The 15,728-nt window shown below is 29.7% G+C and overlaps 4 protein-coding genes across 6 annotated transcripts in view; 2 read left to right on the top strand and 2 right to left on the bottom strand.

The window, feature by feature from the left end:
- The window catches only part of eIF5B (eukaryotic translation initiation factor 5B), a 78,082-nt gene extending 76,239 nt beyond the window's left edge, over nucleotides 1–1,843 (bottom strand). For both annotated transcript variants that reach the window (XR_015810770.1, XM_088192921.1), the window contains exons 1-4: nucleotides 1,707–1,843; nucleotides 1,527–1,604; nucleotides 1,189–1,346; nucleotides 36–1,120 (exon numbers count right to left, since the gene is read on the bottom strand). Coding sequence is in view for 1 of the 2 variants with exons in the window: in XM_088192921.1 (XP_088049047.1) it covers nucleotides 36–1,120; nucleotides 1,189–1,346; nucleotides 1,527–1,604; nucleotides 1,707–1,753 (1,368 nt within the window). In the remaining variant the exon portion in view is untranslated. The remainder of the gene's footprint in view (nucleotides 1–35; nucleotides 1,121–1,188; nucleotides 1,347–1,526; nucleotides 1,605–1,706) is intronic.
- A 947-nt stretch (nucleotides 1,844–2,790) lies between these two features.
- Suv3 (Suv3 RNA helicase) lies at nucleotides 2,791–7,300 on the top strand. 2 transcript variants are annotated; one of them, XM_088192922.1, is made up of 14 exons: nucleotides 2,791–3,297; nucleotides 3,376–3,496; nucleotides 3,566–3,734; nucleotides 3,800–3,953; nucleotides 4,030–4,107; nucleotides 4,176–4,267; nucleotides 4,330–4,469; nucleotides 4,528–4,662; nucleotides 4,739–4,845; nucleotides 4,921–5,114; nucleotides 6,283–6,462; nucleotides 6,536–6,684; nucleotides 6,751–6,849; nucleotides 6,933–7,300. In XM_088192922.1, the coding sequence occupies exons 1-14, from the start codon at nucleotides 2,862–2,864 to the stop codon at nucleotides 7,186–7,188; spliced, it is 2,310 nt and encodes a 769-aa protein (XP_088049048.1). In that variant the 5' UTR covers nucleotides 2,791–2,861; the 3' UTR covers nucleotides 7,189–7,300. The 2 variants fall into 2 exon arrangements, with proteins under 2 accessions (XP_088049048.1, XP_088049049.1); XM_088192923.1 differs by having other exon boundaries at nucleotides 4,536–4,662.
- A 468-nt stretch (nucleotides 7,301–7,768) lies between these two features.
- LOC148231887 (uncharacterized) lies at nucleotides 7,769–10,952 on the bottom strand. Its single transcript, XM_088192926.1, has 3 exons — nucleotides 10,552–10,952; nucleotides 10,269–10,476; nucleotides 7,769–8,904 (listed from the first exon to the last, which is right to left on the bottom strand). Exons 1-3 carry the CDS (start codon nucleotides 10,844–10,846, stop codon nucleotides 8,466–8,468), a joined length of 942 nt encoding a protein of 313 aa, XP_088049052.1. The 5' UTR covers nucleotides 10,847–10,952; the 3' UTR covers nucleotides 7,769–8,465.
- Nucleotides 10,953–13,538: 2,586 nt separating this feature from the next.
- The window catches only part of LOC148231888 (TWiK family of potassium channels protein 7), a 48,493-nt gene continuing 46,303 nt past the window's right edge, over nucleotides 13,539–15,728 (top strand). The window contains exon 1 of the mRNA XM_088192925.1: nucleotides 13,539–14,032. Coding sequence (XP_088049051.1) covers nucleotides 13,877–14,032 — 156 coding nt within the window. The 5' untranslated portion in view covers nucleotides 13,539–13,876. The remainder of the gene's footprint in view (nucleotides 14,033–15,728) is intronic.

Raw genomic sequence — 15,728 nt, forward strand, 5'->3', positions numbered from 1 at the left:
AAACATCATCTAAAATCATTATTTTAATAACATACCTTTCTAACAGCTGTTGGCTTTTCAGTCACAGCCGTTTCTTCTTGTACTGAACTTTGTTGTTCTTCAGAAGTCTGCTTTTTAAGTTTATTAGGTCTAATCCTTGTGCCTAATCGAGCTTTTTTTGGTTGATCTGCTTTGATTTCGAAACCTTGCCCTTTTAAGGATTCAACCATAGCGAGTTGCCTTGCCTTTTCAGCTTTTTGTTTTGCAGTTAAAAATTTACCTTCGGCTTTGAGACGCTCCATGCGTTCCTTTTCCTTCTTCTTCTTTTTATCCTTCTTTTCTTTTTCTAATCTTAACAACTCTAACCTCTGCTCTTCTTGTTCCTCTTCCAATCTAATCCTTTCCTCTTCTTCACGTTTCAACCTTTCTTCGTCTTCCTTTAATTTTTTAAGTGCTTCCTGCATAGCAGCGATAGTTTTCTTTGCCGGTCCTTTTTTAGTCTTTTCTTCTACAACCTTCTCGACCTTTTTCTTCTTTTTCTTTTTATCGCCTTCCGCTGCATTATCTCCGGTTGTTTCTTCTGCAGGCTGATCTATACTTTCTGCTTCTTCGATGGGTTTTTCCTGCGATGGTTTTGCAACTGTTTCTTCTGCATCAGGAGTCGGTTCTTTTTGGGAAGCTTCCTTTTTAGCTGCAAGTTGTTTGAGTTTCTTTTCTTTCTTCTTCTGAGCGGCAGTCTTCGCGGCTGATACTTCGGTATCTTCTGCTAAAGCATCGTCAGTTTTTTCAACATCGGATGCGTCTTTTTTACTTGGCGGAGGTTTTTTACTACTGTATTCTATTTGTAATTCAGCCAAAACTTGATCAATATCCTCATCGCTATCATCTTTTTTTTTCTTCGATTTTTTGCCCTTTTTACTTTCTTTCTGGGCTGCTTCTTTTTGAGTTTCTTTTGATGTTTTTTTCTGAACTGTTTTTTTAGGTTTTTCCTCTTCAGATTCGGAGCTCTCATCTTCTGACTTTTGATCAGAACTCTCAGAATCGTCCATCTGTAACATTGCAAATCCACCTCTATTGGGCGCAGGTTTGGCCTTTACAGGTTTAGCGTCATTTTCCGAATCGCTTCCAGAATCTGATTCATCTGAAATATTGATTAGATAAATTAAAAATAACATATAAAACAAAAATGGTCATAAAACAATTACGCACCACTGGACACTTTCTTTTTAGCATTCTTTTTAGGATTGATGTTTACTTTTTTAAGATCTTTACTTATGTCCGCTATTTTTTTATTATCGCCCTTCTTTTTAGAATTCTTTGCGCTATTTGCATCTTCTTCATCGCTCAAAGGAGTTTTAGATTTTGATCTAGACGGATTTAATATGATATTAACAACATGCATTTTACTAATACAAAGAATCAACATGTTTTGGTTGGTTTTTGATGATAACGAATTTAAATCGACATTATCAATGAACGTTGTCAAATAATAAGGCAATATGTCAAACATAACCTTTCAGTTCGTGCAATAATTTTGTGGAACTTACTTCTTCGCCTTTTCCTTGCTGTTTTTATCGTCATCTTGGACTGATGATGTTGGTGCCTCATCCTCGGTATCGCTTTCTCTAAAATGCGACATAAATATGGCGAATTTTTAGAAAATGTGCAATGTGTACGTTTTGCAGTAATTATTGAAATGCGAAGCGAAAAAATAAATAATAACTTACGTTTCGTCCTTGTATGGTGGCCTGCGTCCTTTCTTAGCCTTCACCATTGTGATAATTTAGTATAACTCAGTTAAAACGTCAGGACTTCGTCAGCGCCGGTCGTACTGCTTCTATACCATATGGCTCTTGGCAATAACAACGAAATTTACGGCCTATTTGACGTTTGCTAATAAATAAATATTTTTAATATTGCAAAGCTTATATATATTTACTTATGTAAAATACAAGCAATTTAATATTAAGCAAAAAATAATTTAAAAAAATAAATATTAATTTTTACTACCTGCACCGACAAATCGCAATAATGATAGATTGAATATTGATCAATCAAATTATATGAAACATAAATATATAAACTGGAAATGGAGTTCTCGGCGTTTGTCTCAAAAAATACACTGGTTAACCCCTTACTGTCAATGGAAAATTATACCAGAAAATGTATGTTGTACGTTTGGTGGGATGTTAAAAAAGCATTGTATAAAGCATGTGAATTTGCCATCAACAGGCACATTCGTTCTTATTACTGAAGTTTTAATATTGTTTTAAATTAAATTTTAAGCGTTATTGTTTTTTAAATATAAATTTAAATTTATTGTAACTTATTTTTTGTTAATTATTAAAAAAAAATTTTGCTACGTATAAAATATTACTAATATTGTAATGGAAATGATTCAATAGGGAATTATTTAAAACGATATGTGCATTTAAATAAATACTTTATTCCATAAATCGAGTAGTTTGAGCATTTATTTAAGGTTAATATTCAGATAAGAATTCGTCATAGAGAGTTTTTCATATGGTGTTCATTGTTCTGACCAATGCTGGCTTGCACTTAATCTGTTCAATAATAATGCACAATCGATTCAGTTAATGGTACAATTATTTTATATAAATTTCTCATTTAAATTGTCTTTAATTGTTATTAATATGCGCCTAATTATTTTTTATTATAATTTTTATAAAATAGAATATCGTTTTTTATACAAATAAATATTTTTTAGCCGTTTATTAATGTGTACGTATTTACAATCAATTAGTTTGATATGCTGGTCATTTATATGTGTTATTTGGACCAAAAGCATTTAAGACACATCAGCTTATGACAGCTAACCTAACACGTAAAATACATCATAGTGTGATGTAATTAGAATAATTATGCTTAAAACTTTAACCCGGACTGTTTTTGCGCACAGTGTTAGAACATTAAATTATATAGACGTGAGTCGAAGAACATTAATTTTTCTTTCGAAAGATAGGCATATCTCGAGTTCGAGCATTCGTTGGGGTTATATTTTAAAAAGGGGCAAAAAACATGACAAATCGCAGCCTTCGCAGATATTTGTACCCGTCCATGTTAAGGCTAATCCAGATGATATCAACATTGGCGCCGAGCTGACAGGAAAACTAGAAAAGCAGGACTTATTAAAGGTTATGAACTCGTTTTATCATAAGCCGGAAATTAAATTACTGTGTCTTGAGAACGGACTAGATGACCATCTGTTGCACCAGACGTTCTTGTCTTTTCGAAAACATTGCTTAGATAATGACCTACCGACTGATTTGCATATTACAATTAGCGACATTTTACAAGGTAATGGTTAATCAATAAAAGTGTGATAACAAACTATTACCAAGTCTTATAAAACTTATTAAAATGTTTTAAATTTAGGCGCTGGTCACGTTGACGACCTTTACCCCTATTTCATAAGGCATGCAAAATTAGTTTTTCCGCATTTGGACTGTCTAGATGATTTAAAACAAATATCTGACTTAAGAACACCGGCTAATTGGTTAGTTTTTAATATATAATTGATTCAAATCTAAATGTTCAGTGTAATTTGATTATTTTTTATTTTAAGGTATCCTGCAGCTCGTGCAATGAATAGACGTGTAATTTTTCACGCTGGTCCTACTAATTCGGGTAAAACTTATCATGCAATGCAGAATTACATGGAAGCAGAATCAGGGGTTTATTGTGGTCCTTTAAAGTTATTGGCTACTGAAATTTATCATAAATCTAATAAAAAAGTTAGTAAGATCTTTATATAATGTAATAAAAAAAATAATATATTATTTAAAATAATATTATTTAGGGAACCCGTTGCGATTTAATAACTGGAGAAGAACGACGATATTCTTACGATTATAACTCAGTTGACGAAACTAACACATCCACTATTGAAGAGTATCAGCAACCAGCTAATCACGTTTCTTGTACAGTTGAAATGACATCTTTGAATGTTCCATGTGTGATTCATTTATATATTATCATTAAACATATGTATTATAATATAAATTAAAATTTAAATAATTTATTGTTCAGACGAAGTTGCAATTATCGATGAAATTCAACTAATAGCTGATAAACAAAGAGGATGGGCTTGGACCAGAGCTATTTTAGGTTTAATTATTTATTGTTTATAATATAATTTATTTATATTTTATCTGTAATTCATATAATTAATTCAGGTTTACAAGCAAAAGAATTGCACTTATGCGGTGAAGCCGGTTCAATACCATTAATACAAGACATTTGCAATACAACTGGCGAAGAATTAGAGGTATTTTTAATGAATATATCTTCATATCAGACGATTTTAAATAATACTAAATAATATTTTAGATTAAACAATATGAAAGATTAACAAAATTGTATACAGAAGATTCTGCAGTATGTTCTTTAGATAACATATTACCTGGAGATTGTATTGTTTGTTTTAACAAGAACGATATTTACAATGTATCTAGATCTATTGAAAATAGGTATGATTATTTTACATATATATTATGTTCAATTTTATTATAAACATTTATTTTTAAGAGGTAAAGAAGTTGCAGTTATTTACGGAAGCTTACCACCAGGAACGAAGTTAGCTCAAGCTAATAAGTTCAATGATCCTGAAAGCAGTTGCAAAGTTATGGTAGCTACTGATGCAATTGGTCTCGGGATTAATTTGTTAGTATTATTTATATATATAAAATATACAATGAACTAATCTATAGATAAAATAAATATATTAATATATACATAGGAGTATTAGAAGGATAATATTTTACTCACTGATAAAGCCGACTATGAATGAAAAAGGCGAAAAAGAAATTCACACAATTACAGTTTCACAAGCATTACAAATCGCAGGTTAGTTTTATTTTTTTACATTTATTGTGAATCATGTATTGCCAATATCTATAATTTAAAATGCCATTTTTAAAGGAAGAGCTGGTAGATATGGAAGTGTATGGGAAACTGGTTACGTTACTACATTCAGAGCCGAAGATTTAGCGACGTTGAAGGGCTTAATGGCACAGACGCCTGAAGTTGTCACACAGGCTGGATTACATCCCACGGCAGAACAAATGGAGCTTTACGCTTACCATCTACCTCATGCTAGTCTCAGCAGTCTGATGGTAGTACTAAAAAGTTTTTTCATATTTAAATTACAACTATCATACACATTCAAAAATTAACGGAATACGTAAAAATAGTATAAGGTTTTCTATATGAATTACATATGGAAAAAATAATTTATTCATAATACACAATTCAATTAAAATAGTATTAATCTAATTTTGAATAATTATGAACTACTCAAAAATAATTATTATTGTATTTTATAAAACCAGAATGTTTAAATCAACCATAAATCATTTTTAATGTATGTATTATTAAATTTAGCTAAGTTTAGATCCTATAATAAAATATTAATTATTTAACTTGTGGCTAACTTCATGCGTTATATACATATTCTATGTTTTTATACACATTGTTCCACTTTCCAAGTCATTAATATTTTATATTATTCCAGGTAATCTGAACTTGTTAATACATTAATACTAATAGGTTGTCATATAGTGGAACGTGAGCTTTTTTGAAGTAATGTTTAAAAAATGTTGTCACTGAGCTCTCGAGTTTCTCAAATGGTACAGTTTTTGCCCCAGTGAATTTATATTTGTACATTTGTTAATTTGTTTCTCATTTTTACGATGCATATATCACCATAGAAAATGGTTCGATAACTATTACGCAAACAAAAATTGCGCACAGCAAAAGTTTCAATCAACAAAAATTTTGATAATAGTTGATCAATATACACATATAAGTATATTTAAGTATACGTCAATATATATATAAAAAAATAATCTCTGTATATATAAGAGATGTTAATATGATTTTAATTTAAAAGTACTTTACAATTATATTAGTAATTTACATTGGTACAATATACTTACATTTCCTATAATTACTCAAATTTTTACTTGAAAATTGTGAAAAATATAATGCAGTTGGAATTAAAAGTAGAATATATTTGACAATCAAACAATCACCTATGTTCAGAATTTTCGTGTGCGCAATATTCCGATCACCATAGAGATATCTGAATTGATTGCTATTGTCCGAATAGTTCATTATGGGTTAGTATATATTGTTCTTCACAAACAACAAATAAAGTCATCCTCGGGGTTAATTTTCAAGGTTTACAAATCAGTCACTATATATAAAACAATCTAATGTATCTTTAATTTGTATTTAATTTACATTAACTCGCGATTCTGTCTAATGGATTTATTTTTTTAGGACATTTTTGTGCATCTTTGTACTGTTGATGATTCCCTCTACTTTATGTGCAACACAGAAGCTTTCAAATTTTTAGCTGAGATGATACAGCACGTTCCGTTGCCGTTGAGAGCCCGTTACGTGTTTTGTTGTGCTCCCATCAATCAAAAGGTTCCATTCGTTTGCGCATTATTTTTAAAGGTATTTTTTAGTTAAGAATTTTAAATCTATATATATATATAACATAATATATTCATAAATTATGTTTTTGTAGATGGTTAGGCAATATAGCAGAAATGATACCATCACCTGGTCGTGGATTTGTAATGCAGTCGGTTGGCCTTTATCACCTCCGAAAACAATAGTAGATTTAGTACATTTAGAAGCAGTGTTTGACGGACTCGATTTGTATTTGTGGTTAAGGTTGTATTATTTTTCTTATTCATATTAAATCACCTATAAAAATCTAATTTTACTGTGATTGTTTAGTTACCGTTTTCAAGATTTGTTTCCGGATGCAAAGGTTATTAGAGATATGCAAGGAAATTTAGATACTTTGATTCAACAAGGTATCATTCAAATCACAAGGTATGTTTAATATATTTTTCAAGTCTATGTCAAGGGAGAGACGAAAGTTGTAAAATTTATCTAAAATGTAAATTGCTTCTTAGATTGCTACGCAATTCAGAAGCGGTCGCCGAAGGAAATTCTGATGAAGAAGCAATCGAAAAGCTCAATAGACGTCCAAATTTTACAAAAAATTATTTCAATGAATCAACTGATATGCCTAAAGACCGATTGTCCGACCGGTTGATCGCTCAAGGTTTGCTCACGCCCCGAATGTTGAATCAGTTGAGAAACGAACTTAGCAAAACCGACGACAATGACCCTTCAAAACGAAAGATTCCTAGAAGACCTAGAAAATGAATTTAAATTAAACCCACTATATTATTTGTATATATTACTCTGTACTAGTTTTTAACAGTTAATTATTTTGTTGTTTATATTGTATTTTATTCAATATACCAATGAAAACTTATGATGTTAGTTGATTTTTTATTTATTTATGCATAGGTGTACATTAAATGTATAAATAATACATAAATAGATACTTTATTATATGTAAAATTTATCTGACTTATATTTTAATTATAATGGGTTAAAATTACACTACAAAAATCTTGAACTTTTTGCCACAATGATTAAATAACTGGTTTTATATATAAAAATTATACTTTTTACTTTAGTTTTAAAAATGATTATAATTTAAGAGTTTAAAAATCAGCAGTAAATTAATTCTATATTAACTATAAACATTATGAATAATAAATATGATATCAAAAGAGAAACTGATGGCAGATTTCTTGAAATCAGTGTGTAATTTTACATGTAAAGCAAGTTACTTTATATTTGTGGCAAAAATCTTGTACAGCGTTATTACAGTTTCTGTAAGATTTTAACATATTTTAGTGTGTTGTAGTTAAAAGGTCACCCATTAAAAATACAATTTAATACTTACTAAATATAACAAAATGTATTTATAGTTTATCACAAATTATATTTCAAAGGAACAAAATTTTAAGTAGATAAAAATCGCACATTTTCGAATTCCATTATTAAAAATATGGTGTTACTATTACTAATTTCTTAATTAACATAATATTAGAATGGGTAACAAGCAAAAGCGTCAAAATCTTAAATTAAAATTAACAATTGAAAGAAATGTAAAATAATGAAGTAACATCAGATTTAACGTATTTGAATGAATGAGGGAGGTAAACTGACTAGAATTAGATGTTTGAACCCCCGTTTCTTATATTGAATAACTATGGTATTGAAACTTTAAAAAACATTTATCAGAGATTTCTTTATGAATTGAGTAACGATGATTTACCATTTGGGATATATTATAAACATTCAACCACTTTGACGAAATAATATTTCAATTTTTAATTTTAGTAATACTGAGATCACATTTATGGTGCTATATACTATTACATATTAATTTATTAAAAATAAATATGCAAAGATTATAAGAAGTAATGTAGAAGGAATATTGACTTTCGTCGTTTAACAATAAAAAAAACTAAAATAGCATTCGCGTTGGAAGTATTCAGGAATGTACAGGAGGAAGGCAGTTTATTGTAAAAGCTTAGTGGAATATAGGATATCTAGATATACACTGCGATTGTTAAGCGCAAGTGCTATAAGACATCGAAGAAATTGTCATCGTTTGTACTCTTGGCGTTGCTCGTATAGTTATTTTGAATCACAGGCTTACTAAGTATTTCGTCTATGGCGTCATCGAGATTCAACAAATCTTCGTCTACGGTGGTAGTCCCGCTACTGAGATGAGAGACACTTTTTACTCCGGGTAAGTCTAAATCTAGGATTTCGACATCCTCCTTGTCCATTAGCCGATCGTTGACATTGGTGTCACTTCTGGTGCTGTTCAACTCGAATCGTCGCCTGCCTTCTAGGTCGAAAATCTCTAGTTCATCTTCGTCGTCAGATTCGGCCGTGAGAGGAATGTTGGACATTTCCAGACTGTCTCCGTGTTCGTTTGATGTTAGTATACCATATTTGAATTGCTGATCATTGGAGTCGAATGTTATGTTATTGTCGCGCATTTGATTTTGTCGCCTGTAATAATTTGGAATAAACAATGAGTATGAAAATCAGTTGGGAAAGGTTTCATTTGGTATTAAAATATAATAGAATATTGTTTTATTACTATTTATATAAGTCAGTAGCAAAGCCGTGTTTATAAATAATTGTCAGCATATGTATTAACCCTTTGCATGATCGTTTTTCCGTTACGCTTGAAAGTCGCCGCTGCGGCAGCATTTCATCATATACATTTTCAGTGCCATTTTAACGTTATTTATTGTTTAAATCATTTGATTTCTTTTATATTTTATATATTAAAAATAATCAATAACAAAAAGTTAATAATTACTGTGGATGTGGTAACGACTGGTGTACATTTTATCAGTGCCAATTATTTAAAAAAAAATTATGCAAATAAAATCTAACCTATTCCAAAAATTTAGTTTTAAATTTAGGCCACTAAGGTAATCATTGTTGATTAATAACATATTTTAGAACAGTTCTGTGTTTATTTATTTACACAAATAAATTAAAATATATTAGTTATAGTTTTGAGGCAAGTTATTATTCCGTCAAGAGCCAATAAACCAACTATTAATTTATATAAATATTGACCATTTCTAATATTGATATTTTCCTATAATTTTCTTTCATTGAATCGAGTATTTTTAAAATGATATAATCAAATGCAACAGTATAAAATAAAAAACATTTTAGTATGAGCAAAAATTACATGAAAAGTTTTTAAGAATTCGACACTGGCATTTAAAATAATTCTTGGTAAAATGTTGGCTTATAACTATTTTTTTAATAATGCATATTTAGTAAAAACAGAGGCATTTCAAGTTGTGTTACTTATGAGATTGATATTTGATTTGATTTTTGTCTCTGTTTTATGGTATTAAATTATGTTTGAAAATATGGGCTTCTTTTAGGGTTTAGGCCTCAATCGCAGAAACGTGTTTAACATAGTTGTGTAAATTCATAATCCTAGCCAAGAACAAGGTTCGTTCAGAAATCTTTTTCTTCTGTACAAATTTTAATTATTAGTATTTAATAAAATCTTTTAAAATTATTTATGAGCTTTGGATTGGACTATTGGAAACTCTGCATGCATTGTGATGTTTTAAAATTTATTCGCTAGTTTTAAAAATGCATTGAGGTCTATAGTGAATATGTTGAAAAATAAATAAAAGTTGATCTAAAATTATTGTAAGTCAATCTCAAAATAAAATGTTCCAGATATATGGATTTGTATCTTTACTTTTAGAATATTTATCGTACATAAATAATTCGAGAAAATCTTTTGCTACTATAAACGCTTACAATTTATGCTTTAATACAATTGAGTCGGTTACTTACAAATCTAAATATATTATTGAATGGTTTATACATACTTGTTGTATTTATATACAATGTAAAAGAACGAGATTAATCCAAGAGATCCAAACACAATCAGTCCACGTTTTTGGGCGCCTGATTTTTGATCTTTGTTTTCGGACACCTCACTTTGGGTAATATTCTCAGCAGTAGTCGTATTGTTATTTATTACTAATGGCATAGTTTTATTCTCCGATATAGTATTGTTCAACAATATTATTTTATCTGCATAAAAAAATGAAATAAAAATTATTGAATTAAATTGATTAACGTATTATAAAATAAAAGTAAAATTCAAACCTATATTTTGGTGTAGATCTTTTTTTATAGATTTTTTGTCTGTAGGCGTTTCTTCGGGCAAATTAATATTTACCGAAGTCGATGTATTGACCAGTTGTGCATGCGGTTGTGCTATAGTTGCTTCCACATTTCGTTTCTTAACTATGTGTTTGGGTATATTACTCTCTTGATCTTGAATTCGTCTATTCAATTGTATTGCCATAAAATCTGTTTGTCCTTGTGAAGAAATATAATGCGAATTGGCGATTAAGGCGTGTGCCAAGACGAGAAAAACTATTCGCACAAGTAGATTCATCAGGATAGTTAGTTTCGTGTACAACGGTTTGAGATTCAAAGCAAAAACGTGCTTATACTTTGACGTTTCATATTTGTCAAAACATGACTCACAGTAAGCTGTCAACAGTTTACTTGGGTTGCCAGACTAAAAAAATGAGATTACAAAATATAAATTATTTAAAATAAACCTGTATTTAATATTACATTAGTGGGGTAATAACAGACGACGCTTTTTATCGATAACAAATTTTAAAACTGTTCTCGTGAATTTTAAATATATTTTAATTATATTAAATAATATACTACATATTAAAATATATATATATGTTTTTTTTTCAGAATAAGTTTACTTTTGAATATCGCATAAATCCTGACATACGAAATTCCACATTGTTGTAGTTCAATGTTAATTTAAAGAGCTTCAATAGTTATTTAAAAAATAAAATTTATTAGAAATTATTCACTACTAGTATTTAGAATGTTAAATTGTATATTACTGATTTTTTTCTCTGTTACGTTATTTTAGTAAAATATGTACTATAGTCACGGTTTCCTTTCTTTACATCTTTTCATTCGAGTAAATTTGTAGCTATTGAGAAAATGTAATATTTAAAATTTTTCGCTGCGCCCAAATTAAGCTTTTTTTCCCTGTAAATTATTACATATTTTGAAAAAAATATGAGACTTTCGTAGCGCGGCTCAATAAATCGTTTTATTTCCTTAAAGTTATAAAAAATATTTTGGTAAAAAATCTTATCTTAATTTCGTGTTTTTTATTATGTTTTTAAGCTCACTCGGAATAGGAAATAAATATCAAAATCATCCCCCTTTCCTTCATCTCCAACAAAAGATAGTAGCTCAGTAGCTCCGCACCGTGAAACCAACAGCGGTCGTCCATCGGGACCATTCAGGTTGAGATTGGAAGCGGATCATCGGCCCTGTCCATGGGAAACATGTGTTAAAGTGCTAGGGTCGCTAATGAGCCGAATTCGGTTTACACATGAAGGAAGCGGGTGGGAGCATCCGGGGACCGTCGGCTGAATTCACAATTTTTATACCATAGTTTTGAACCAGATGAAGAAATCTGTGATTTTTTTGTTTTTCTTTTTCTAAAAATATTTATAACAAAATTAATCAAGTCTCTAACAATTAGTACTCAGCTTAAGTTTATGCGAATAATTTTATTAAATTATTATAATATACATTTTTAAATATTTATTTTCCGCCTATATGCATACGTCTATTTTGCTATATTTATATGACGCATCTAATTGCGGGTGCTGATTGAAAATAGACGTATATTGTAGCTTATAAACTTATAAAATTCTAAAAAAAATACGGAATGATTCTCAACTTACAAACGATTCACGCGCGCAAACGTGGGACATTGTGCCACGAAAGTGTGGTGTGTTTGGTTAGTCGCTGAAAGTTTTATTTGCCTTCGAGTCCCACCATACGGTAAATAATCTTTTGGAGATACTGTAAAGAATATCTTTTTGTATAAAGTTATAAGGTAAAAACAATGCGCTATGACGCGGGAATTATTCATATATTTATACTGAGACACAGTGGCGTAGCTAGGGTATGTGCCGCCCGGGGCAATCCTTAAAATTGCCGCCGTCTCCATACATTTTTTTGCAGAGTCATAAAATCAGCATTTCTTAAAATAAGCTTGCTATTCGTAGATTTACATGAATTTTAGTTTATTCAGGGTTAAGAACCACATTCCAACAATATTCCATCGCGAATATGCCGCCCCCAAGCAAGTGCCGCCCGGGGCGGCCCGCCCCCTCCGCCTCCCTATAGACAAACGGAGAGGCATAGTTAGTCCTTCCCATAGTTAAACCCCCAAAAATAGCAAAATGAGATAAAATTTTTGAGGCATAATTTAAATTTAATTTGCATATAAAATCACAGTTTTAATTTTTCACATATAAATATGCCGTAATTGATAAGTTTGCTACGGCAAATTCAGGAAAAAATTCTCCATAAATAATTTATTTTTATTTGTTATGTACATTTTTTCTTAATAAAATTACCTATACATTTTTTTGTAGAATAATATATTTTTAAATCTTTAATGTTAGATTTTTAAATACAAGGCACAAGACCTTGGAATGTGTATGGGGACGCATTTTAAAATGAAAATAGGTATTCATGATTATATTTTGGGTTAATACCAATCTATACGTTAGTACTACAATATAAATTACACGTAATTATCATTTTAATTTAATTAAGTACAACTAGTTTTGCAGTATTTTTTTTTATAATTTTAGTAGGAATTGGTGAAGGGATAAAATAGTAAATTTTGCATCTGACAGATTGAAACATCTGTATACATCGGAGATGTCTGTTTTTATATAATTATAAATTATTTATAATATAGCTTTAATCGTCAGGTGTCTCTGAAAGCACTATGACTCAATAACTCTAATCAGCAACTATCAAAACTTTAGCTTTAGTTAAGCTTTAGATTTTTAAGCATTCATCGTAAGACTAAATTGCTTAACTTATGGAAATATATGTATGTTTTGACATAATATGATTGATGCTGACGAGGGTTGGCACTTTTGCACAAAACTAACAAATAATGCTAAAAGTACATTTTATATTTCATAATATGTCTCTTTGAACTTGCGCACATCCAAGTTTATGCACTAAAACACACATAGTGGGGGCTGCGAACTCCAAATTCACTTTTGAACACCAGTCTTTGGCAGTTCGCCCACGGGAAAGCTGCTTTTTCCGCTCGAGGCGCGAGCCGGAAGTTCCGGTCGTAACATAGATCGACTCCTAAATTTTAGTCATTATAAATTATAAACAATAATAAATTAGCGCAATATAATGATTTTTTGCGCTTGTATTTTAATTAAAACTTTATAATTTATGTGATCTAATAACACATGTACTTTTTATTGGGAGGTTTTTATGGTGACCACATGCCTCGATTTAGGGAATCGTTATTGTGCGGGTAAATGTCGCCAAACATTATTTGGTGACATTTGATGTGTTTTGCTAGCTTTTCGAGGGCATCGGGTGGAAAAATATGGGGAGCTCTAAACACATAAGGGAAGTGACCTTTGAGAGTGAGAGCCTTTTGGGCACTGTGAAGAAAAATTGGAGGACAGTTCAGCTGAAAGGTGCCATTGGACACATCGGGCTACTTATGGCTCTTATGATTTATACAGCTGGAGGTGGATTGGTGAGTAAAACTTTTTATACACACATTATTTCGTTGGTTATTTGATATTTACAATTTAAAATTTTTATTCGGACTGTAATTATAAAATCTTATTTATTAAATTAAATTTTTCTCTCTGAATTTGTTTGAAACTATCTAGTAAATATTGTAGAAAATATTCGATAATTCTAAGACTATTTAAATAATACAAACTTAAAAATCGTTGCTTGTAATTTGATATACCATCTTGTTCACTCAAAAGCTACAGCGACAGTGAAATCCTCTTGAGCTTAATTATCTTGTTTTAAAAAAAGAAAATGATTAAGTTCGCGTGGGAAAAATGTGCATACATATAAATACGACTAAACAAATATATTGTAACCAGTAGGGGCCTGCCGACTAAATTTACATAATTATCTGTAAACAATTATAAAATGGATTAATTTACCCTACTATTCACAGTGATTTCACCTTATTAAACGTATAGTAACAAATAAAAAAAAATAATATACATATTTAATATAAACGGGCAAGAGTTCAGAGTAACACCATTGCAACACTTTGTTTTGAAAAGCGATCATAAACCTTTTTGATTGCTTTATTGATATTTTTACAAAATTTTGTTGATTTTAAATTACAAATATTTAAAATAATATTTTTTAATTAGAGTTACATTAGTATAAAGATAAAATAAATATGGTAACTGTAGTGTATATAAGCATATTTATAAAGAAAATAAAAAAAAAAGTATGAAACGGAATCATGTTAAAAATAAAAATTTATGTTTAATTTTGCTTTAGCTCCAATTTAATAATAACAATGCATACATATCAGTTTATTTTGTGAAGGATATAAAGAGTAAACATATTAATATACCTACTTACTATAATTTTATATATGTAAGAGTGATATTTAAAAAGTAAAAGTTAGGAAATAACATATTTTTATTCTGTTTTAAACACTGTAGTTTTCGCTAAGGTTTACATAATGTCTCATTTATTGAGAAATAAACATTCGTAAGAATATATCTAATATACTTTATGTATTTATGTTATTACAGTATATTTAAAATGTTTGTAGATGGAAAATATTTTTACTGATTTCATTATCAACATTTTTGCATGTAAATTATATTATAGTTAATAGCTAAAAAATAAACTAACGAGAGTCCCCTTATAACATACCATTTACATGAAAACATTGACTTTGTTTATTTTAGCTGGCAAATTAATCTTTGTCATAAAATACTTAATAATATAATCATTCTTATGTCATTGATCCTCGCAGTCGTATTTTTTTCTTGACCGGCAAATATTTGTAGAAGTCGAAATGAAATATTTGATAATCATAATACCTCGAGTCGTTCATAAAACTTATATTCTCAAACAATGTTTTAGGAGTATTTATCGTAAGCCCCTTTCTCTCTTTTCACTACCTGCTCTGAATACAGCTGTAAATATAACGGATTTCCAGCACTAATTGTTTTTAAAATTGCAGCGGTGTACCAAGCTCAGCTGTACCAAGGCACATAATTATTCACTCTAAGTTTCTTTCCTGTTGCTTAACCATTGAATTTTTTTTTTTTTGAAGTGGTATTTGATTTCTTCATAAAGCGTTATTATTTGACATTTCATAAACAATTAAAATACACAAAATTGTAGAAATATATGATAAATAAAATAATATCTCAATACCTTTATTTTAATGATATTTGCTT

The sequence above is a fragment of the Plectrocnemia conspersa genome, unplaced genomic scaffold (genome assembly GCF_051122295.1).
Source record: "Plectrocnemia conspersa isolate PC_06_02 unplaced genomic scaffold, ASM5112229v1 ptg000009l, whole genome shotgun sequence".
Classification (NCBI taxonomy): Eukaryota; Metazoa; Arthropoda; class Insecta; order Trichoptera; family Polycentropodidae; genus Plectrocnemia; species Plectrocnemia conspersa.

Excerpts from the sequence above, each read along its gene's own strand:
- Suv3 (XM_088192922.1), top strand. The coding sequence starts at position 2,862 with ATGCTTAAAACTTTAACCCGGACTGTTTTTGCGCACAGTGTTAGAACA. Across the intron at positions 3,298-3,375 it reads AATTAGCGACATTTTACAAG|GCGCTGGTCACGTTGACGAC; the intron begins GTAATGGTTAAT and ends TTTTAAATTTAG. Across the intron at positions 5,115-6,282 it reads CTAGTCTCAGCAGTCTGATG|GACATTTTTGTGCATCTTTG; the intron begins GTAGTACTAAAA and ends TTATTTTTTTAG.
- LOC148231887 (XM_088192926.1), bottom strand. The coding sequence starts at position 10,846 with ATGAATCTACTTGTGCGAATAGTTTTTCTCGTCTTGGCACACGCCTTA. Across the intron at positions 10,477-10,551 it reads AGATCTACACCAAAATATAG|ATAAAATAATATTGTTGAAC; the intron begins GTTTGAATTTTA and ends TTTTTTATGCAG. Across the intron at positions 8,905-10,268 it reads ATTGTATATAAATACAACAA|GCGACAAAATCAAATGCGCG; the intron begins GTATGTATAAAC and ends AAATTATTACAG.